The sequence below is a fragment of the Gymnoscopelus braueri genome, assembly GCF_963280865.1.
Source record: "Gymnoscopelus braueri genome assembly, contig: SCAFFOLD_107, whole genome shotgun sequence".
Lineage (NCBI taxonomy): Eukaryota > Metazoa > Chordata > Actinopteri > Myctophiformes > Myctophidae > Gymnoscopelus > Gymnoscopelus braueri.
In genome coordinates, this window is record NW_027660883.1 from 71,951 (window position 1) to 95,611 (window position 23,661).

The 23,661-nt window shown below is 38.7% G+C and overlaps 2 protein-coding genes across 2 annotated transcripts; both read left to right on the forward strand.

Moving 5' to 3' along the window:
• Nucleotides 1-5,960: 5,960 nt before the first annotated feature.
• On the forward strand, nt 5,961-9,125 carry LOC308081101 (uncharacterized protein; the record flags this gene model as incomplete). Its single annotated transcript, XM_080457498.1, has 6 exons — nt 5,961-6,022; nt 6,756-7,107; nt 7,623-7,751; nt 8,611-8,700; nt 8,824-8,870; nt 9,000-9,125. The coding sequence occupies exons 2-6, from the start codon at nt 6,810-6,812 to the stop codon at nt 9,123-9,125; spliced, it is 690 nt and encodes a 229-aa protein (XP_080313624.1). The 5' UTR covers nt 5,961-6,022; nt 6,756-6,809.
• A 3,492-nt stretch (nt 9,126-12,617) lies between these two features.
• Nucleotides 12,618-23,025, forward strand: LOC308081110 (uncharacterized protein). Its single transcript, XM_080457507.1, has 9 exons — nt 12,618-12,664; nt 14,271-14,303; nt 15,185-15,289; nt 16,579-16,680; nt 19,761-19,943; nt 20,293-20,391; nt 20,601-20,656; nt 21,410-21,532; nt 21,624-23,025. The coding sequence occupies exons 1-9, from the start codon at nt 12,625-12,627 to the stop codon at nt 21,831-21,833; spliced, it is 951 nt and encodes a 316-aa protein (XP_080313633.1). The 5' UTR covers nt 12,618-12,624; the 3' UTR covers nt 21,834-23,025.
• The last annotated feature ends 636 nt before the right edge of the window (nt 23,026-23,661 follow it).

The following is a 23,661-nucleotide window of genomic DNA, read 5'->3' on the forward strand; positions in this document are numbered from 1 at the left end:
ATTGTGTCACACCTGGCCCCAGAAATGCGTCCACAAGGCTTGACAAATCATGTGGAGGAGTCCAAGATCTTGGATCACTTCCAATATCTTTTACTTGAGGGTAGGTAAAACCTTCCATAAGACGTTTTGATATTGGCTTAGGAGATCCTACACCAGTGGTTCCCAAACTTCTTGGGCTCAGGTCACCCCTGTAAATAACTTTTTCATCCACGGCACCCCTGAATTACATTGTTACTTTACAGCACCTTACATTTATGTCGCATTATGGTATGTATTATGTAAATCCTCCCCCCTAAGTTACAGTATGTCACGAGGAAAACTGAGAGAATATCTGTTTCCATTATAGGACAGATTGAAAATAACATTATACTTGACGTTTAACCACTTGAACCCCAGCATTCCTATTCTGAGGGGAACATTCACCAAAAATAGCAGATCTAACAACGTGTTGTGAGCTTGTAGATCTGCTAATTTTGGTGAAGAGATTACGCACCAAGTACGGTGCACCTCAAGTCCGTTTTATTAAGTGTAGATGTTCTAAGTGTTAAACTGAAGTGATATTGATACATTCCAAACATTATCAAAGTATTTTGCGGCACCCCTGGACTTGCGTCACGGCACCCACTTTGAGAAACCCTGTCCTATAATATACCCAGATTTTAACTGATTTTAGAATCAGAATAATCTTTGTCACAATCATCTTTATTGTCACATCACAGGTTTACAGGTGTAAAACAGTGGGTGAAATTAGTTTTTGTTTTTCATAAAGGAAAAAAGAACTAACCGGGTACAGGGCAAGCAATGTTCTCAAGTGATCGAAGTGTATCTTGTCAGTAGCACAACACAATTTCATTATCTGGATATCGGACTGTCAGACAAATAATACAGTTTCCGTTCATAATCATATTCGGTCCGCTGTGTATTTATTTTATTGGTGATTCTTGTGAATGAGGCCATATTGCTCTCTTTACGTTCATTGGTATATTTTTTTAAGCTTTGAAACTTGTTGTTACTTCAGATGTTGATTCTGATCTTTTGTCCTTTCTAAGATGTACAACCAGAAGATGTGGCTGAAGGAGAGAGACGCTCTGTGCCCATGATGATGGCATGCAGTGGCTGACTGGGCAGGGACACAGGCATTTGCTGGTGTCGGAGAGAAAGAAATTCTAAATAGGCCAGGCCACACTGTTTGTTATCCCATTGTTAGTGCTTGTAACACTTCCAACAGCCCACCTTGAAGATTATGAGTCATTAACGGTGCAAGCTTTGACAGAGTGTAACTTGTAAATAACTGTACATTGTCACTTTCTTACTCCGGTCCATTTTTACTTGTGTTAAGGATACAAACTTAAAGGGAAACTTGGCCGATTATGAACCTAAATTGCACTGTGAGGACATCATATACTATTTGGATCACATGACAGCAGGAGGGGGTACATTGTTTAAAAATGTCAGCTGTAATGTAGAAATGAAATACTGTACAAAGAAGCAAAGAACACCCTCTTCATTTTTAAAGTGTTCCAGGTCCAATTTTGTCTGCTAATTCATTTATGTCATCACTTCCAATTTCACTTCTGTATCTTGACTGAGGTCTCTATCCTGATTGGATAAAATTGGCATCCCAACCTGAGAATGCATTTTCTGTTAGAGAGCTGGAGAGACATGTTACTGAACACTCTATAGCAATGAGTACTATCAGAATTTAGAGCTATTTAACACTTATTTTAACAAAAGAAAATCTCTTACCCTCCCTAACTTTTGAAATGTTTGCACCTTTTAAGGGTACTGGCAGTGTAACACTGGCAGTGTAACTGTTTAAAATGTTTTTTTTTTTCTTTAAAATCTGTCACAGTGTTTAAAGTTTATGTGAACCCAAGTACGGTAACAAGTTCTACAACAGCTTCTACCATATTCACACATATGGATTTGGGGAAATAAACTCAGACCATTTGTAAATCGGTGTTAATGGTCAATGTTAGTGTGTATGGATGTTAGGCTTAGTATACGATGGCATACGATACAGCCCACCTTTTGGTTAAAATGTCTTTTAATAAACAGTTCACTGAAAATGCAGTTGTATGAATACATTGTGAATTGTTATATCTGTTAATTTGACCTTCAAATGCAGTTTATGCTAATTATAGGAAAGTCAATGTTGGATAAATGGATTTCTGCTCAACTTAGGCCTTGTCTGTATACTGAAATGCTGGTCGAGAATGCAAAAACAAAAAGTGCTTCTGCATACTAAGTTAGAAGTACTGCATTTGTTAGGATTTAAGGTATTGTTGGCAGGTTGAAAATATGCATGTGGCATTTAAAGCTATACAGTCCTAAATAGCTGTACTATTACCTTTTTAATTCAATGGGGCAAATTAAATCCAATCCAAGTCTACCACCAGCTTTCTCTAGGGAGGCTATGAGTTTCAGTGAGTGAGTCAGTAGTCTCTTGATGGGTATGTGGGGGTCCCTCACCTCTGCTCTTGTGATGCTGCTACGCTGCCAGCGTAATTCCATAGCCTCACAGAAAACTATACCTTACCTTAACCTGACACTAACTAACCTATCATAAAAAAGTGACCCACAGTGGATTCGAACCCTCAAGCCTTGGATGATGGATCATAAAGTAAGCGCACTATCTACACAGTAGGCCAGTCACTTTAGCCTTGCCTTAATTAGAATTTAACATAAAATAATGTGGCTTTATTTTATAACTTCAAAGGTTCCCAAACGTTTCTGGCTGTGACTCCCTAAATTAATCATAATTATTTGAACTCGGGACCCCACAAAATAATCATACTTGAACTGGGGACCACCCACCCTGAACAAGCACTTGAAATTGTAGGCATTACATTTAGTTTGACTCGGTTCCACAGATAAATATTGTGAAAATAGCCTTAAAAAGGTCTTAAAAGTCATTAAATTGTCACTTTAGAAATGTGTTATCCTGTATACACTTATACTGTATAGGTTGGTTTGTTTACTGTTGAGAGAGAAAACAATGTTGCCCATTAAGCTAATCTGGGGACCCCCTCTGAGGGTTCCAATGCCAAGTTTGGGAACCACTGGCCTATTATAACAATAACAATAACAATAACAATACAACAATTTTAAATACAGATCACAAACTGTAAGTAGAATAGAAACCTAACATTAGGGAATCATCTGAATTGCTAATAGCCTAAAATGCTCAATATTGTAACGAATAGTGTAGCGCCCAGAGCTGGGATGGAGCTCTGACCTCAGTCCCAGAGGACCACAATGGAAACAAGCCTTTTTGTGTTATCCTTATAACAATCATTGTAAAGTCGTACCTCTGTATCCTACTGTTAATAAAGTATTCCATCAATCTGTTTACTCGAACTGTTTACTGTACATATATATATATTTTTTTAATTATGTTTTGCATAGTAGTGTATATCTGTCTGTCATTAAATGTCTCAATGAATTGAGTACAAAGGACCACAATGGAAACAAGTCATAGGCTTTCTTGGGTTTTAAATTATCTTAGCTGACCTTGCATTGAACTGTACTTTCATGTTTGTTTGTTTTTTGCAAACTGCTAATCATTCAGTCCATCAAAAACCAGTGCTGGTCATAACTCACCCATGGAACTCACCTCCATCCCCGCATTCAACAAGCTACATAAGGAGGGGCTGTCACTCAGACTCCGAGTGACCAATGGAGAGGTGTCTTACATCTATCAGCGTAGGACCTGCCTTCTGAACTTTAACCCCTCACACAAAAAAAATCCAAAAGAGAGAAGAAAAAAATCGAGACCAAAGAGACAGAGTTTTGAGAGAGAGAAGAACGCAAAGAGTAAAAAAGAAAACATTCAAATCATTTGTATTAGCATAACACATTTTATTACACATTTTACTAAGTATTTTGTTCTATGTATTTTTTTTACTCTTGAGTTCTAAAAGTTTTGTTCTCGATTTTTTTTCTTTTCTTTCAAATCTTTTCTTTTTGCTTGCAAATATATTGTTTTGATTGCAGTTTTAATTTGTTTTCATTCAATTTTTTTTTTTGATGTGTTAATATAATTTTTTTTGCTTGCAAATATTATTTTTTTGCTTGCCGTTTTAATTAGTTTTCATTCAAAACATTTTTTTGCTCTGTTTATATTTTTTCTCTCTCAATTATTTTTCTTTTGTATGGTTAATAAAGACACAAATGTAACTCCATACTGGACCCTTTTATTTTCCCAATTCCTAAAATGAAATCTATTTTCAACAGTGATGTTGTTGATTGCATTGTATTACTCGATACAATGCATTCAACTGCAAATGAGTTTAACTACACAGTGTAATTTCGAGAATAAAGAAATCTTGAATGAATGAATACTGCAATTACTAATTTAGATTTTAGAATGTCACACCACAGACCCATGGGATGCTATTACTATGAATCTATGTTATATTATTACTGATGCTAATGTTATTTAATTGTACATACATACTAACTATATTTAGATTTTTTAAAATTGTATTTTTATCTTAAAAGTAAAAAAAGAAACAAAAACACCAATAACATCTCATACTGTATACCGAAGCATGTTATGAGCAGGAAATATATGAGGCCTTCTTGTGAAGCACAAACAATTTATTCAATCCCCATTTTCAATAATAGTCAAGATCACAACTTAGCAGTCATATGACTACAAAAGTATTTAATTAATAAAATAAAATAAAATAATTACCAAAAATAAATAAATAAATAGTGAAAATAGCATATCTACAAGCTCACACCACGTTGCTTCGCGCCGCGTTACGAGCTTGTAGATGTGCTATTTTCACTTGTTTGGGTCCCGGGCAAAGGGCAAACTTTTCTTTTAGGTCTCGAGCTAAAAGGTTTGGGAAGCACTGACCCAACGCACTGACTCCATCAGCATTGAGGCAACCCTAGCACAGAGGCAACTCTGGTGGGTTGGCCATGTCATCCAGATGGCTGCCGTTTGTCCCGTCAAGTGCTTTATGGACAGCTCCTGTCAGCCAGCAGGATGCCAGGCGGTCCAAAACTGTATATAAAGACCAGAAACAAGCCATTGCGGCTTTCCTGGGCAGTCCATTTTAGTTGTATTGTAAACTGTACTTCCATGTGCTTTTTTTCTGCAAACTTCTAAATAAAGTATTCAATCAATCAATTCAAAAGCTGAAAGGGACATTAAAGAGGTGCAACATCAACCCCAATGACCTGGAGTCAGCTGCAGCAAATCGGCTACTTTGGTGTTCTTTATGCCAAGGGTTCCCAAACCTTTCAGGCTGCGAACCCCCAAAATAATCATATTTGAACTGGGGACCCGCCACCCTGACAAGCACTTGGAATTGTAGGCATTACATTTATCTACAGGCTCACAACGCCATCGCAGTGTGAGGCATTGTGAGCTTGTAGATCTGCTATTATCACAATGTTTGCCTATTTCTTATGTAATATGGCCAATTTGGTATTAAAAAGGTCTTAAAAGTCCTTAAATTGTCACTTTAGAAATATGCATATACCCTGTATACACTTTTACTGTATGTTGGTTTGTCTACTGCTGAGTGAGAAAACAATGTTGCACATTGAGCTAATCATCTGGGGACCCCCCAAAATAATTTGGGGACCCCCCTTGGGAGTCCCGACCCCCAGATTGGGAACCACTGCTTTATTCCACGATGGGGTCACACACCTCGATGAGAAACACACCCAACAAAGGATCGTGCGGCACCAGCAAAGACACCTTCATGCTGATACAGTACCATCTCAGCCGCCTGATCCAGACGTGGTTAACTCAAACTAACACTGAGACAGCTATTTTCGAGAGAGAGAGAGAGAGAGAGAGAGAGAGAGAGAGAGAGAGAGAGAGAGAGAGAGAGAGAGAGAGAGACCCCTTCAAAGGAAGAAAATGTACAATGTAAGGAAGTGAAACGCTTCTCATTTTCTTTCATAACGGAAACTTCAGAGAGAGTGAGACTTGAGATTATCTTTACAGAGACATACAATATGAATAGCCACTATGCTGTGTTTCTTGGCCTTTTTTCTGGTGAGTAATGTCTCTGTCTGTCTATCTCTAAATGCATCTGTCTATTATGTCTGTCTATCCCCTGTCTGTCTGTCTGTCTGTCTGTCTGTCCATCATTCTATTTATCTGCCTGTTTGTCCATCTCTCCATGTGCCTGTCTATATTTCTGTCTGTCAGACCATCTACTACTGTATCTTCATGTCCATGTCTTTCTCTTTGTCTGTGAAAAGTTATCCACCATTGCTTTAGTGTTGCTGTGGTGGTTTCTGTCTTTCTCTATTGATCAACATGTTTGAATGTTTGTAAACAAACTGCTATTTCCAGGTAGAATGTCTATGGTTATTACACAGTATAAAAATGTCCAGAACATTAGCTATGTCTAGTTTCTCAACCTGTGGATATTTAGAACAAAATTATATATTTCTAGTCAATAACAATATCAGAAGTGTCATGATCTTCCAGAAGCATGAAACATACTGGTCTAATGCACCAATCCACCTAGACAGGTGAAAAAACATAAAAAGTTGCTACAACTCCTAAAAAATGTGTCCACAACTCACATAACTGCATACATATTATCTTCATGTGATCAACATACAGTATATACAGTTCAGATTGTTCCAGTGGTTACATGTACAGTGTATAATTCTGATGAACATTGAAATAATTAACTTGTGTGGTATTTTGCAGTGCATTAGACAAAGTATTTATCATAACTAGTAATTATAGATTGCTCACCTTTGCTTTCCAGCAGCACTGTGTGATGTCACCATTGGATTGTGGTTAGGACATACCACGACCCACAGAGATGTGGTGGGAGGACACATCAGTGTTGGATGCTCATTTTCGTGGGCCAGTACCAACAAGAAGTTCTTCTGTAGGGGAAAAGAAAGAAAAAAATTGCACAGTTCTCATTGAAACAACCAATAACAATGAAGTGAAAGGTAGATACACAATTGAAGATAAGAAGGAGACTGGTGTGTTCTATGTGACCATTACTGGATTGGAGAAGTCTGACGCAGGGACGTACTGGTGTGGTGTGGAAAGATCTGCTCTGAACGTTTTATCAGAAACACATCAGAAGGTCATCATCGTTGTTGATGAAGGTAGAGATTGTGATTGTCTTCAATTACCTAAATATCTGCTGGTGCAAGATAGAGCTAAAACGTTTTTTTTAACAAACAAGCTGATAAGTAAGAATACATAGGGTGGTGCCTGAAGCGTTATAGCCAGTTAGTGCACTGACCACATGCTCCTGGTGCGTCAAGGGTTGAATCCGACTCTCGTCGCTCACACGCACGCACGCACGCACGCACGCACGCACGCACGCACGCACGCACGCACGCACGCACGCACGCACGCACGCACGCACGCACGCACGCACGCACGCACGCACGCACGCACGCACGCACGCACACACACACACACACACACACACACACACACACGCACACACACACACACACACACACACACACACACAGATAATACATTTAGAAAATGTGTGAATATTTATAAAACCCTGTAGTGCAGTGTGTGAATGTGACACAAGATGATGGGATGAAGATCAAATATAAATTGATACAAATACTGATATGATTACAACTCTTGGAACTTACAGCGTCAACATCGCAAACGACGACTGTCTCTTCTGTGAAAGTGAACTCTTCTGGACAAATAATGACTGACGGCTGGTCAACAGAAGTCCCCGAGTCCCTTGGAAATAAATCATCTGAAAATACTTCATCAGGTATGAGTCAAGTGTTCCTGTATTGGGGTCACCAAATATGTTATGATCAAAATGTGTTATGCGTAAAATGCATATTTTAATTATCGAAAGTGTTTTTATTTCAAAATCCTATTAATTAAGTTATGGTAGTGTTATACATAATGATTTAGATATTACCCCCCAATTTAGATAAGAAATAGTTTTGTAGATTTTTTATGAAGGGTAAAGTGGTTGTGGAAAAAGCAACACAGTAGGTGTTGTTTACTATACTGACACTGTTTACTCTACTGACACTGTGTTGTCAGTAGAATGACTTATTTATATGCATTCACATGGCTGGGTGGGATGTTTTATTCCTTTTAACTTTATCCATATGAAGACCAGATTTATCAGCAAGGGACATGGATAGGATTAAAAACCTAGAAATCAAAACAGATCGCCATGAGTAGGAAATATAAGTGACTTATCGACTTAATCATGTTAAATGTAAACATGGTCAGCAATGTGTTCAATTCGGATATATTACAAGCAGAAAAAAGTTCTCAGCTTGCCTGTTGTTTCTTCCGGTGCTGTGTGTGTGTGTGTGTGTGTGTGTGTGTGTGTGTGTGTGTGTGTGTGTGTGTGTGTGTGTGTGTGTGTGTGTGTGTGTGTGTGTGTGTGTGTGTGTGTGTGTGTGTGTGTGTGTGTGTGGGTGGGTGGTGGGTGGGTGGGTGTGTGTGTGTGCGCGCGCACGCATGTCTGCCATCCAACCTGATTCCATTTAACCTCAGAGTAGTATAGTTCTAAAACTGCTGTTGGAGGTGCTGATTACATATCGGTCTTATTATAGTTATTAATTTCCTCAAAACCTAACTTTTAATTCATTTGTTTCTCAACCTAGGCACCATAGTGTTTGTGGGTGCTATCATGGTGTTGGTTGTCATGGTCACCTTATTGGGAATGGCAACATTGATATTTTGCGCCCCACCAGGTACACTTGAGACGCACATACGCACATACCTGTACACACACGGCACAAAGACACAGATGTATGCACACATGCATGCACATATGTGGAGTCACAATCACAAATAAACACTAGTTTGTTTTCCAGAACATGCCAACATTCCTGTGGATACAGACTGTGCTGTTGTGAATGAGGTGAGTTTAAGTAAATTTCTCAAAAACTTGTTATATTTGTAGCAAAGTGATATTATTTTAAACTAAGCTAATGTATGTGAATCTATACTAAACAAATTAATGTAAACTCATTATTTCCTCTCCTCCAAGGCTGCGTATGAGGAGATCAGAGAAGAGAATAGACAGTCGAACTTAACTCCTGTGAATGTCTGTACCGTCTACTCCTGCGTCTCATCCACCAGTCCAACCACCAACATTCATGTATGCAACTTTTAACCAGTTCATCTGTTGAGAAACATTTGTACTTTGTTTGTTATTACACTGATTGAACCTTCTTTTTTACCCCCACTCTTTAGCTGGTAAATGATTAAAGCATCAACTCTGAAGTTTTTTTTTGGGAGAGACAAATGCCCTCACAGACCCTACTACTGCAGAGTCCACATCAACACAGCTGCAGTCGGTTATACTGATGAAGATTTCTACTCTTTGGCACAGCTTCCCTCTGGTACAGAAGGTGGAACCCAGTCCAAAAACACTTCAGTGCCTCTGTAACCAGAGATACCTTCATTCACAGACACTTGTCAAGGTTTTTCAACAGAGAGCAACATACTTGGAGATTGCCCTAGTTACATCTCATCATTTTTGGAATGGGCCTCTGGACCCTATCACACCCGATCAAGTAGTTGCCTCACACTCAACGTGCCCACCGTCCGCTCTGAACTTGGTAAATCTGCATTTAGCTTCTGTGGCCCTACCACATGGAATGCCCTGCAGAACACATTGAGATATAACCACTCTAGTACCCTTGAGTCATTTTAGAACCCTGGTGACCAAACAGGTCACCACAATATGTAATTGTTTTTAGAAATCAGTTTGGTTTCTTATCTGTAACTTTTGTATTTTATCTATGCGTTTTATTTTCCCAATTCCTAAATTGTAATTTATTTTCAACAGTGATGTTGTTGAATGCATTGTATTATTTGACAACACGGCAAATGAGTTTAACTACTCAGTGTAATTTCGAGAATAAATACATCTTGAATAATTCTGCAATTACGAATTGAGATTTTAGAATGTCACACCACAGACCAATGCTACGACTATGAATTTATGTTATATTATTACTGATGCTATTGTTATTACATTGTATTCGAGCTATTATACTAATACATACATACTAACCATATTTAGATTTTTTTTTTTTATTATTAAAATGATTGTATGTAAGTAAAAAAAGAAACCCCCCAAAAACATCTCATACTGCATACTGAAGTTATGTGCAGGAAATATGTGAGGCCTTCTTGTAAAGCACAAACAATATATTCATTCCCCATTTCAATAATATTCAAGATCACAACTTAGCAGTCATATGACTACATTATGCATGTAAACCACACAATAATAAATAAATGTCACATTCTATGGATGCATCGAATGAATGAAAAACATGTAATCTGTCAGTTTAACAGCAATTCTCCTAGGAATCAAACATTCCTAAAAGTTGACAAAAGTTATTAAACGGGCACGAAAGTTTCAGATGTTGTTAAATTTCATTTAAAATTAACCATGGTGAGAAATTACATTAAATGAAAAAGCATACTGTAGGTCCAAAGGTGTGTGTGTGTGTGTGTGTGTGTGTGTGTGTGTGTGTGTGTGTGTGTGTGTGTGTGTGTGTGTGTGTGTGTGTGTGTGTGTGCGTGCGCTTGCGTGTGTGTGTGTGCATATGTGTATGTGTGTGTGTGTGTGTGTGTGTGTGTGTGTGACCGTGTCCCCCACAGTGACATCCTCCAATGCACGTGACATCCTCCAACACCCACTGTTTCCAAAACAGTGGGTCGGGACCCATTTTTGGGTTGCTGACCAATTTGTATGGGTCGCAAGTAAATATCCTCTTTTTTTGTTTTCCTATATTGAAAAAAAATCAAAAGATTTTAAACAGTTTAAACAAAGAAAAAACTTTTCATCAATTAAAAACAATTCCAACATTTTTCAAAAGTATTTAATGAATAAAATAAAATAAAATAATTTCCAAAAGTAAATAAATAAAAGTATAAGAAGTAGTGAAAATAGCATATCTACAAGCTCGAAGCGATGCGTTGTGAGCTTGTAGATCTGCTATTTTCAATAGTTTGGGTCCCGGAAAAACGTCAAACTCTTCTTTTGGGTTTCGAGTTACTGCGCGCGCGCGTGCGTGTGTGCGTGTGCGTGTGTGTGTGACCGACATGTGAGGTGGGGGACATGTGACCATGTCCCCCACAGTGACATCCTCCAATGCACGTGACATCCTCCAACACCCACTGTTTCCTTAACAGTGGGTCGTGAGTAAATATTCTGTAACTTTTTTAGTTTTCCTACATTGAAAAAATATATTATTTCAAAAGATTTTAACAGTTTAACAAAGAAAATCACAACTTTTCATCCATTAAAAACAATTCCAACATTTTTCAAAAGTATTTAATGAATACAATAAAATACAATAATTTCCATAAATAAATAACATTTTAAGAAGTAGTGAAAATAGCATACTGTATCTACAAGCTCGCAACACGGCTTGCAACCCGGCGCGAAGTGACGCGTTGCGAGCTTGTAGATACAGTATGCTATTTTCACTGGTATTTAGTCTAGTTCTTTTGGCTCTCGAGCTAAAAAGTTTGGGAACCATCAGCATTGATGGAACCCTAGCACAGAGGCAACTCCGGTGGGTTGGCCATGTCATCCGGATGACTGGCTGCCGTTTGCCCCGTCAAGTGCTTTATGGACAACTCCTGTCAGCCAGCAGGAAGCCAGGCGGTCCAAAACGGTGGTATAAAGCTGAAAGGAACATTAAAGAGGTGCAACATCAACCCCAATGACCTGGAGTCAGCTGCAGCAAATCGGCTACTCTGGCGTTCTTTATGCCAAGGGTTCCCAAACTTTCAGGCTGCGAACCCCCAAAATAATCATATTTGAACTGGGGTCCCCCCACCCTGACAAGCACTTGGAATTGTAAGCATACATTTAGTTTGACTTGGTTCCACAGATAAACATAGTTAAAATATCAGATCTACAAGCTCACAACGCCTCACAGTGCGAGGTGTTGTGAGCTTGTAGATCTGATATTTTTCAATTTAGAAATGTGCAGATACCCTTAATGCTTAATGCCACGATGGGGTCACACACCTCGAGGAGAAACGCACCCAACAACGGATGGTGCGGCACCAGCAAAGACACCACCATGCTGACCCATTACCATCTTAGCCTCCTGATCGAGGCCTCACACGTCCTACGTAACTGTGGCAGGATATTTGGTTCCAGAATCAGGCTTCACAATCAGCTACTGTGGCATCATAGTCTGCGAAGATGAAAAAAAGATGAACCACTGAAAAATTCATCACAGCACAAGGAAGCTAGGTCATTTTCGACACTGATGGACTGCCAGAAGAAAGAAAAAGTGTGTGTGTGTGTGTGTGTGTGTGTGTGTGTGTGTGTGTGTGTGTGTGTGTGTGTGTGTGTGTGTGTGTGTGTGTGTGTGTGTGTGTGTGTGTGTGTGTGTGTGTGTGTGTGTGTGTGTGTGTGTGTGTGTGTGTGTGTGTGTGTGTGTTGCCTGTTGTAAGGTTGTGGTAATCTCAATATAGGGAACAGAGCTGTTCATTAAGAAATCAATGTGCGAGTACAGTAGTGAGGCTTTATTATGAAACAAGTACTTAAGGAAGTGAAGGAGGTGCTCTTTTCCTCTCTCAACAGATAGTGATTGACACTTGAGATTATCTGTACAAGATCACACATACATGAAAATATGAATACCCACTATGCTGTGTTCCTAGGCCTTTTTTCTGGTAAGTGTCATTTGCATCTGTCTGTCTGTCTGTCTGTCCGTCTGTCTATCTCCCTGTCTCTTAAAGTCTGTCAATCCCTCATTGGTCTCATATTGTTATTATATTAATATGTCTGTCTGTCTGTCTGTCTGTCTGTCTGTCTGTCTGTCTGTCTGTCTGTCTGTCTGTCTGTCTGTCTGTCTGTCTGTCTGTCTGTCTCTATCTATCCATCTATCTTCCTGTCTGTGTCTTTATCTGTGAAAAGCGATTGTATATTTGTCCTTCTGTTATTTTCCCAGTGGAAAGAATATTGCATTGTGAAGTCAATGCAATTATAATTTGATTTAGAGCTTAGTTTTCTGTTTGATAGACAAATGAACATACCATTGGCAAACCAAGCAACTTCCTTAACATTATATGTTCATTGACGTTTGTGAAGATATTCAAAAGTAGGGTGATATTTTTTGGTTAAAAGGTTAAAGCACTATATTCTGATAGTAATCATTGTTATATAGTGTTTGTTCAATAACAGGAGTCTCAGTTCTCTCCAGCTCTTTAATAAACAGAAAATACATGTTCAGGTAGGTGACAAAAGGGCAGCCAATCAGGAGAGAGTACCCATTTATCAGCTTCAATTTTATAGTGTTCCAGTTCTAATTTTGTCAGCTCATTTCTTTGTGTCATCACTTCCAATTTCACTAGTTTAATCTATATCCTGTCTGAATTCTCTATCCTGATTGGATAAAATTGGTAGCCCGACCTGAAAATGCATTTTCTGATTAATAAAGAGCTGGAGAGACACTCTATAGCAATGTGTACTATCAGAATATAGAGCTATTTAACACTTATTTTAGCCAAAGAAAATCACTTACCCTACCTTTAAATATTTCCACCAATGTTTTACTTTTTTCACATCTGGGTCTGTAGACGTAATCCATTATTGTGACAACATGGACATGCATAAATGTATGCATATCATCAGATTAGTATCACTCCATGTACAGTATTTGCTATTGTACCCCCAAAACCTCACTATATGGGAAGTTTCACCACAGTGATTATGCAAAATACCTCAATTAGTGACACTTTTGTTTTAAAGCATTCCAGAGCACTTTTAGAAAGAGCACAGAGTCAGACTGAGCATAACCATCTGCTGTTTCCATGCTAGCATTAGTCTCAGACAACCTGCATTCACACTGCTGAAGCCACAGTGTAAGTTCATGTTGCAAGATGTAGACAGTTACCCTTTTGTTGAAATACTCCAACTTCTCCACTTGAAAGGGATCCTTTAGGTGTAGAATAAGTGCAGCAGTAATTAACTTTGACAAACATGCACATGCACATTTGACTAATATCTGTGTTAATGATGTAGTGCTGGCATTGTGAATGTGTGTTTGTGAGTTATTTGTGGGCATTAATCATTGTATATCAAAATGCTATGAAAGCATTCCCTTTTTCTGTACTGACACCGATTTTCTTAATCAAACAGAATCTTTACATTTTAAGATGAAGTGCACAAAAATATACAATACACATTTAAATTATTAGTTTGTTTTGTATTTTTTCAGTACATAAGATAAATGATTGAACATGATTTCTAATTATACATTGTTAATTTTTCCGTTAGCACTGTGTGAGGTCATCATCTCTGTGAATGCAGGTAAGGATACATCTTTAGAGTCCTGATTATATGTTTGTATACTGGTGCAAGATAAAACCTTTTTTGTTTTGTTTTTACAAATAAGCTGATACATAAGAATACATGGGGGTGCCTGGTTTATGCACTGACCACATGTCCCTTGGGAGTCGGATGCAAGGTTGAATCCGACTCCCGTTATATCACACATTTCATCCTTCTCTCTCTGTCTAAATAAAGCATAACATGCCAAATAATAGATGCTATGTCACACATCACAATGCCTGAGTGGGTAAGCAGTTCATTCTGCATCACCTGGGTCTTGAATAAAACCGCTTGAACCAATGGCATGTCGTGATCATGTTTACCTACCTGATGAAATGGATGTGGCTTCACTTTAAGATTAACACAACCAACAGGGTTGCTCTAAGCTGCACTAAGGATTTTACAACTTCATGAGAGTAACATAAATTGCAACACATTTGGTACAAAGTAACTATTGGGCTATGGAAACCCCTATGGACATATTGTGCATTATACTATAAGCTAAATGCACCTGACTTCATAATTCCTGCCAGCTCGAAGCATCTGAACCTTCTGATCGCTTGTGCATTTTTGAGAATGTTTGGTGAAAATGTTAGCTTGTACGACTAAAGACTTAACTAAAGATCTGAAGAGACAGGGACACTCCTGTTACTGAAAAAAAAAACACTATAGCTATGATTAGCATATATAGAGCTTTAGCTCTCAATAAACTGTTTGAACCAGAACATATTACTTACAGCACCTTTCATTTGCATTGTGGATATAGTGTTTATGATTTTATTACGAGTTAGGTGATATTTATAGTAATAGACTATTGTTTGAATATTAATAGCAATTTGTTGTCCCTTATGATGATGAAGATTCAGAAGAATCAAGCAAATCAAGAGAATCAAGAAGATCAAAAGAATCAGGAGGGAAAGGGAAAGAGAGGAAAAAGAAGAAGATGATGAAGAAGAGAGTTAATAGTAAGTAAATAGCATGATGATTGTCACAACAACATAAGGATGATGAAGAGAATGAAGATGAGGATGAGCCAAGGCTCAAAGAATTAGACTGTCCAAGAATGCATTTTGTTGTTTTTTTATTTACCAAAACTCTCCAAACACCAACCTGTCAGTGCAATAATATTCACAGTGCAGTACTGCCCAAAAATAAGCATATGAAACGGTACTTGCAAGAAAAACACAGGCAAAAGGCTAAATGAACAACATCCTATAACTACTTTACCGGCTACACCCTCCATGAAGGGCCGCAGAGCAAAAGTACTGAAATTCTTTACTTAAGTAAAAGTGTCAATACTGCAATGTACTGTAGAAATACTCTGTTACAAGTAAAAGTCCGGAATTCAAAATTTACTTGAGTTAAAGTACAAAAGTATTGGCATCAAAATGTACATAAAGTACCAAAAGTAAAAGTACTCATTATGCAGAATGTCCCGTTTCACAAGTTTTCACACGTTTTCAAAAAAACTTTTGAAAATAGCAGATCTACAAGCTTGCAAAGCATTGTGAGCTTGTTATTTTATACATTTTAATAGGGCTGAAGTGGTTAATGCATGTTTTGTAATAATAATCAAAATCTACAAAGTAAAGTAGGCCTAACTAAAGTTTTCAAATAATTGTAGTGGAGTAAAAAGTACAATATTTGCCTCTGAGATGTAAGATGGAAGTAAAAGTACAGAAAATTGGAAATACTCCAGTAAAGTAAAAAAAACTGTAGTACAGTAATTGAGTAAATGTACTTAGTTACTTTACACCACTGCTGTTCTCTAGCCTGCCCAAACCGATCTAACTGAATGCTGCTGCAGCCACCCCTTTAAAGCAGGTGGGTCATACCAAGAACACAGAGTCATTCTTTGTATTCATTAACTTAAACAAGGCAAACTATGTCCCATAAGTTATATCCTTATGTGACATCCTCCAATGCACGTGATATCCTCCAACACCCACTGTTTCCCAAACGGGGATCCGCGACCCATGTTTGGGTCGCGGATCAATTTGTATGGGTTGTGAGTAAATATCCTCTTTTTTTGTTTTCCTTCATTGAAAAATATAGATATATATGTCAAAAGATTTTAAACAGTTTAAACAAAGACAAAATCACAACTTTTCATCAATTAAAAACAATTCCAACAATTCCAACAAGGGGAATACCACTAATTTTCAACATTAAACTATGTCTTTAATACACCTTAGAGCTGTTGTGTGACAAAATATTAAATTGAAAGATTTGTTCTCTCTTATGACCTTTTCAGACCGTGGTCGTGATGGTGGTGGTAACAGTGACAGTAGCAGTGAGGAGGACGACAACAATAATGATGGTGATGATGATGATGATGATGGTCAGGGAGTTAAAGGTAATAACATGATGAGTTAAAGACAATAACATGATGAGGATGATGAAGATCCTGATGATGATGATGAACTTGATCCCCTATACCATGCTGCATTGAGATTCATAATAAATTCACCTTTCAGGACTCAGTATTGCAAGCTTTGAACGCTGGTTGGTCTTCATTAACATCTCGCAGGTTGCAACATTGGTATATGTTCATTTACAAAGCTATTCTTGGTGTCAAGATCTGCCTTCCTACATTTACTCTAAATGAGTATTGGTAAGGAACACCCATAGGCTAACCTTAGATCAAATGCGTTAAGTTGTACCTTCATCAAAATCTGTGGCTGGTAAAAAAATAAGTTTTTTTTACTTTGCTAAATTCCTTGAGAAGTTTTAAAAGGTAGATGTACTCACCAACACTTGTTCCTGCTTGGAATTTTTTTTGGTACATTTTTACATCTGAATTCTATTTAATGTAGGATCATTAGCTTTTATTTATTTTGCTTAAGCTGTATCACTTTTGGAGATCTTTTAGGTAGGTATTTGCTGTGATGGATGTCCTATTGTTTGTTTTGTAGTGTACGTTTGGCAAAGACGTGTAATTGTATTCAAAATAAATACATTTAAAAATGATAATAGCTAATAATAATGTTGTCAAAGTAATGTGTAAGAGGCAGTCAGTTATCCTATTTGATGGTAAGGGAATAATTGACCCCCCCGCCCCCAAGTCTTTGAATAATGTAACATTGCGGAAAATGTGTCACTGCTTTCTTTCTACAAAAAGAAAATTCTCACATGCTCTAATTGTGCACCCCACCTGCTACATCAGTAGCCTATTCAGTGAAATCAATGATTCAGCAAATTAATTGATAAACTAGAAAATGTGCTCCTCGGAGCACAAGTCTCCGCCAGCAGACCCGTGCTATTTTAATCAAATGAAATCACCTACCCTATCTTTAACCATAGTTCTCTAGGAATGTTCTAATTTTTACATAAAATAGAACATGTTACTATATCATAGCAATTATATTATCATAACAATAAGTAATGAGATACAATAAGTAATGAGATACATTAATTTAATTTCTTGTATAAATGTTCTATATTGGTTATAGATGAAGTTGCAGAGGTGGTTTCATTCTTGTTTGGGTAAGGTTGTTGTGGTATGGTCGTCATGGCTTCCCACAATTCACTGTTTTCTTGGATCCAGCGGTCCTCCCAGTCATTGCAGATGTCAATGTCGTTGTATAGAGGATTGTTTTGCTTTAGCCAGTGTAGGACGTCAAGCACCTTTTTTGGCCGCACATATTCATGTATATAGTGTCCCTTGTAGGCAAGTTTTCGTTTTAGTTTCAAGGGAACAACCTCAGCAGTTTCAGGAAGTCTTGACAATAATTTGATAATAGTGTCTAGGTTAGATGGCACATTGACTGCATTACCATGGATTGCCTTTTGTCTGCCTCTTGGCAAGCCAACAAGTTTCATGAAGGCAATACGTTGACTTATCAACCTTTCTTCTAACGGGTGCAAGTCCTGCAATTCTCGGGGTATGGGGTCGAGTAATAAGTTGTTAGCCCAAGCCTGTGTAGGGAGTTTCCCAAGTTTAATGGACCGATGACACGTGTGGCACATCCAAGTGTTGTTTTGCTTGATTGCAGTTGGGTCTTTGTCTAGGAGACTTACAATATCTATCGTTCCTGTATACTTTCCAGGTTTAAACTCTGCCACTGATTCTCTGTAGAGCATTCGTTCACAGGAACCACAGACATAATTGGGTCCACTTTCTGACATCTTCTTTAAGAATGCGAGAGCAGCTTCATCAACTTCTAGTTCTTGTGATCTGTACCGTCTCTTCTTACTGGTGTTATGTGCTTGTTGATGTTGTCTTTCATTACTTGAATACTTTGACCAGTTCCTTTTTTTCCTTTCGATGTTCTCTGACGACTCTTCTACTTTTTTCTTCCAGAGATTGTAGCAATCTTTGCTGTGTCATATTGTCAGCATTTATGGCTAGTCTTCGTCTTTTGTCATTTAGCGATTCTTTGTCTCTGATTAATTTCATTCTTTCTCTATGTTTCTTAGCTCTGTTTAATTTAATTCCTTCTCTCTGTTTCTTAGCTTTGGCCTTCTGCGCCTTTGCGTCTTCATCAGGTTTCAGATGCTCATTTGCTGCTTCTTTAGTTTGCATAATGGGAGTTAGTTACATTGTGTGATCTCAACCTCCTATTTATATATTTATATTACATATTGTGATGTCACGTAAAACTGACCAATGTTAGGTGTTCTCAGAGGAACACACACACGCACGGACGGGTGATTTGTACTGCAAGGTACTGTTGGTAGAATGTGCGTGGTTTTTGGTGTTCTGCAGGGGCGACTGAATATGTAGTGTTTGCATCTAAAGAATGTTCTTCTTGAAGCAATGTGTCATATGGGAGTCGTCGTAATTGACTGGTTTGTTCAAATACTTGTCTGTCTTCTTCATCTTCATTGTCTTGAACAGTTTCAGCAGTTGATTGGTGTGTTTGATCTATGTCAGTTTTCTCTAGTGCTACATAATGTATTTGATCAAGGTGGCCAATTGTTATAGTATTAAGACTTCGGCCTTGTTGTGGGATCAATTCAACTCTATAGTCCTCTTCTGTGTTACTGTTGTAGATGAGTATGCTTTCTTAGCTTTGGCCTTCTGCGCCTTTGCTTGACCAATGTTAGGTGTTCTCAGAGGGACACACACACGCACGGACGGGTGATTTGGACTGGAAGGTACTGTTCCAATCAAGACTGATTGATCCTGTCTTACCTCACTTCAAAAACCGTAAACGTCTTTTTGAAGTGACACACCTATTTATAGGATTTTATTTCGTCATGCGTCCCTCTAGCCAATCAAAGGCATTGGTGTCAACATATTGACACGTGTCACGTGGAGCTTGACCAGTGTTAGCTTGGCTAGGGGCCATGCTCACACACGGCGGGACGAAGCGAAAACATACTCTCCACCTACGGCGGAGACAATAATGATAGAAACATAGACAGAGTGAGGGAAAGAGGATATAGACAACCTCAGTAATACTGATATGATTCAACTCTTGGTATTTACAGCATCAACCTCGCAGCCCCAGACTGTCCCTGCTGTGACAACACCATTATTGACCTCATCAGGGAAAATAACGACTGACAGCTCGTCAACAAAACCAGTTGCTGTTTCTGGAACATTCTCTCCCATCTCCACATCCTACACAGAGTCCTCTACATTATCTGAAGTTACTACTGCTCCCTCATCAGGTATGATTGGAGTTTCCAATTATGTTATGATCAAACTTGGGCAATGTCCGTTGTTCGGTTGGTTCATTGCTTTCTGCTTTTTTATTTTTCTGTATAAAGATGTGATGCTGTAATTGTTCCAACAACATATTTAAAAAAATGCTGGCTGGATTGCCATTGCATTGCCATGCACCTCATGCTTACCTTCCTGTGAGTGTGCACATGTGCGTATGCGTTCCTGCTTCCCTAACCTCACAGCTGTATATTTATAAAACTGCTGTTGCAGGGTGCTGATCATAATATCAATCTAGTAACTATAGTTATTCACTTCCTCAAAACCAGACTTTTTATCATTTGTTTCTCAACCTAGGTACCATACTGATTGTGGGTGTGGGGCTGGTTGCCATTGTCACTTTATTAGGAATGGTAGCATTGATCTTTTTCAGGAAAAAGATTAAGAACTCTCCAGGTAAAACACACACACACACACACACACACACACACACACACACACACACACACACACACACACACACACACACACACACACACACACACACACACACACACACACACACACACACACACACACACACTTCACAAAAGGATTTAAAATACATGCTATCTTATTGGCTGTACATTTTTGGCCTTGAAGTTGGATTTCTTTTTCTTTTTCAGCGCCAACAGACCAACATTCCAACAGACCTGCGGATACAGACTTTGCTGCTGTGAATGTGAGTTTGGGGAAGGTCTCAGCTTGTATCTTTGTTTGTGTAGCAAATACATTTAAATTAAGCTAAAGTATGTAAAGTTAAACTAGACTATCACTATTAAGCAAAGTTAATACTAAAAGAAAATGGTAAGCCATAACAAAATTTATTTCATGTTATAGATTTCGCCAAACTACGGTCCATGCTCTCAAAACAATTAACACAGCCATTGAAACTATAATTTTGCTAAAAAGCCCAATTCCACAGCAAAATGAAGGGCTGCACCTTTTCAGGTTACACACATTTGACCATTAATCAGTAATCACTATTGATTAGTGAACCTTTTCATGTCAAGGACCCCCAAAGTGATATGTATTTGGCCGCTGACCCCCATCAGAAAAGAGCTTGTGCCAAGGACCCCAGAAGAGAAGATTTGTGTAAAAAAAAAAAAAATGTAAAAAAAAAAACGATCTACAAGCTCACAGTGCATCACAAAAATATTTAATATGGTTAAAATGATTGTTATGCTATATTAACACATTTTGCTTTGAGAGTGGAGACCCCCTGGAACCCCCCAAAGGACCCCTTGGGAGTCCCCGGACCCCACTTTGAGAACCACTGCCATAGAAAATGTACATTGAGTTTTGCAAAATATCAAGGGTTCAGATGGCTGTGTCGTTTTGAAAGCCTGGACTGGTTTGGAGAAATGTACTATAATTTAATTTAAGTAAACTAAAGTCAAATTAAGCTAAATTAAACTATTTCCTCTGCTCCAAGGCTGCGTATGAGGAGATCAGAGAAGAGGACAGACATTCAAACCTTCCTCCTGTGAAGGTGTTTACCATCTACTCTCGTGCCTCAATCACCAACATGGTTAACAGCCGTCCTGGACACATGGATGTAAGCACTTTTAGCCTGTTTATCTGTGTGAGAAACATTTGTAGGCTACTGTGTTACGACATTGATTGACTCTTATTTCCCCCACTCCTAGGCGGAAAATCGATCACACAACATCAACTCTGAAGTGGGTTTTCTGGGAGAGAGAAATGTCTTCACAGATCCTTCTGCAGTGTCAGTCAGCACAGGTGCAGTTGGTTATGCTGGTGAAGGTTTCTACTCGTTGGCACAGCTTCCATCTGGCACTGGAGGTGGCTTTAATACAAGCCCCTTCAGCCCCTCTGTAACCAGAGTTGTCAGCTGAATTCGAAGATACTTGTCAAGGGTTTTCAACAGAAGGCTGCTGCAATTATAAATTGAGCTTTTACACATTTGGCTGTTGAGTAGAGCTTCAGTTAGACGGAATTTGAATCCAAACAATATATAGACCCCAGGACCCCAGGCCCTCAGGCCCTAAGAATCAGTTAACCAGTTAAAAAGCCTATCAATGTAACCTACGTAAGTTCACACTTTTGGGCATGAGTACATGATGCAAATGCTAAAACCAGACTTCACACCCACATATTTCACAGAAACGCTGAGGAAATGCGTCTGTTTCCTTCTGGTCTGCTTCTGTGTGACTTTGTGTGCTATTTTTCAAGAATGCCAGTTCCCTTTATTCTTGCTAAAACCAGATAATATCAGGGGGGAGTAAAACAAAATGTCCTATCCTTTGTATTGAATGACAACAGGGTGGAGAGCAACTGTGGTTCGGCAAGAGATATAAATGAGAGAAATTATGTAGTTATAAAAAGGGCGCCTATGAAGGCAATCAGGCAGGTGCTCGGGCACAGATTGGCTCCTATGTGTGCACGTGCCTACATATGAAGTCAAAAAGTATTAAGAAGTGGGGAGTGTTAATGAAGGGTACGTACAGCAATGCCCACACATTCAACCTCATTCCTGAATTCAACGTGTGTAGCTATCAGAACCATAAACCAACATGTGACAGTGGGAAAGTACTGTATTTTGCTGATGTGGGTTCTGCTAATAATTTTCTATATCACCCAATTCAAGCAGGAGACTCTCTTTACCTACCCCCATGAAAAAAATATATAACTAGTCAGTTATGGGGATGTAAAAACCAAAACGATATAAAAATCTATTAAAGTATTTTGTTAAAAGTTTATAGCTGAGAATTTATTCAGCAACAGGGATGTCCCCGATTTCCATTACCAATTCTGTCTAATCAGGAGAGAGAACTCCACAAACATCATTTATCGTCTTTTATCATTTAATTCTTCTGCAATTGTGTTGTTTTGTTTCATCACTTGCACTTATTTTCCCAATACGTATGTGTTCATTCATTACCCGACAAAGAAGTATTGACAGCGACATGTTGTCATCATTTGTTACTTGTACTGTGTGCCATGGTCTGGTACAATCCAGCTACTATACTGTTATTTCACCTTTTGAAATGAGTTACAGGTGAATCTACATAGGAGACATACTTTGCCAATAGGGAAATACATGTTGTTATTGTCTCCGCCAGGCCGAAAGGCATGGCGAGAGAGTATGTTTTCGCCCCTGTCCGTCCGTCCGTGTGTCCGTGTGTCCGTGTGTCCGTGTGTCCGTGTGTCCGTGTGTCCGTCCGTGTGTCCTGTCTGTGTGTTAGCAGCTAATCTCTGGCACCGTTGGCCCGGTCGCTCCGAAACTGTGCACACACACTCCCTGGATGCCAATTCAGAACCTCTGCCCCAATTTCTTCACATGGGCCTGTTATAGCGCCACCAGGAGGCCGATTTGTGCAAAACCCTTTTTTTTTACATTACTCCTACAGATTTTATCCAAATGTCATGCAAATTGGTACACAGTATCTCTATAGTCATGTGATCAACACAAATCTGTCCGATTTCCCATATTCCATCCTCATTGCCTATGGTTGGCTTCCAAAGTTTGCAGGATTGGTCCGTTTTGAACAAAAAGCCTCAAACTATGCACGCAGCTTGCGATTTCCGTGAATTTTCACACACACATTCCCACTAGGCCGAGGAAGAAATGCCACCCTTTTCACATTGGCCTGTTATAGCGCCACCAGCAGGTCTAATTTAGCAAAACACATTTTTGGAACAAAATGCCTCAAATCATGAATG

Coding starts and splice junctions, on each gene's coding strand:
- LOC308081110 (XM_080457507.1), top strand. CDS start 12,625: ATGAATACCCACTATGCTGTGTTCCTAGGCCTTTTTTCTG. Junction 15,290..16,578: donor GATGAAGAAGAGAGTTAATA/GTAAGTAAATAG, acceptor TGACCTTTTCAG/ACCGTGGTCGTGATGGTGGT. Junction 20,657..21,409: donor CAGACTTTGCTGCTGTGAAT/GTGAGTTTGGGG, acceptor CTCTGCTCCAAG/GCTGCGTATGAGGAGATCAG.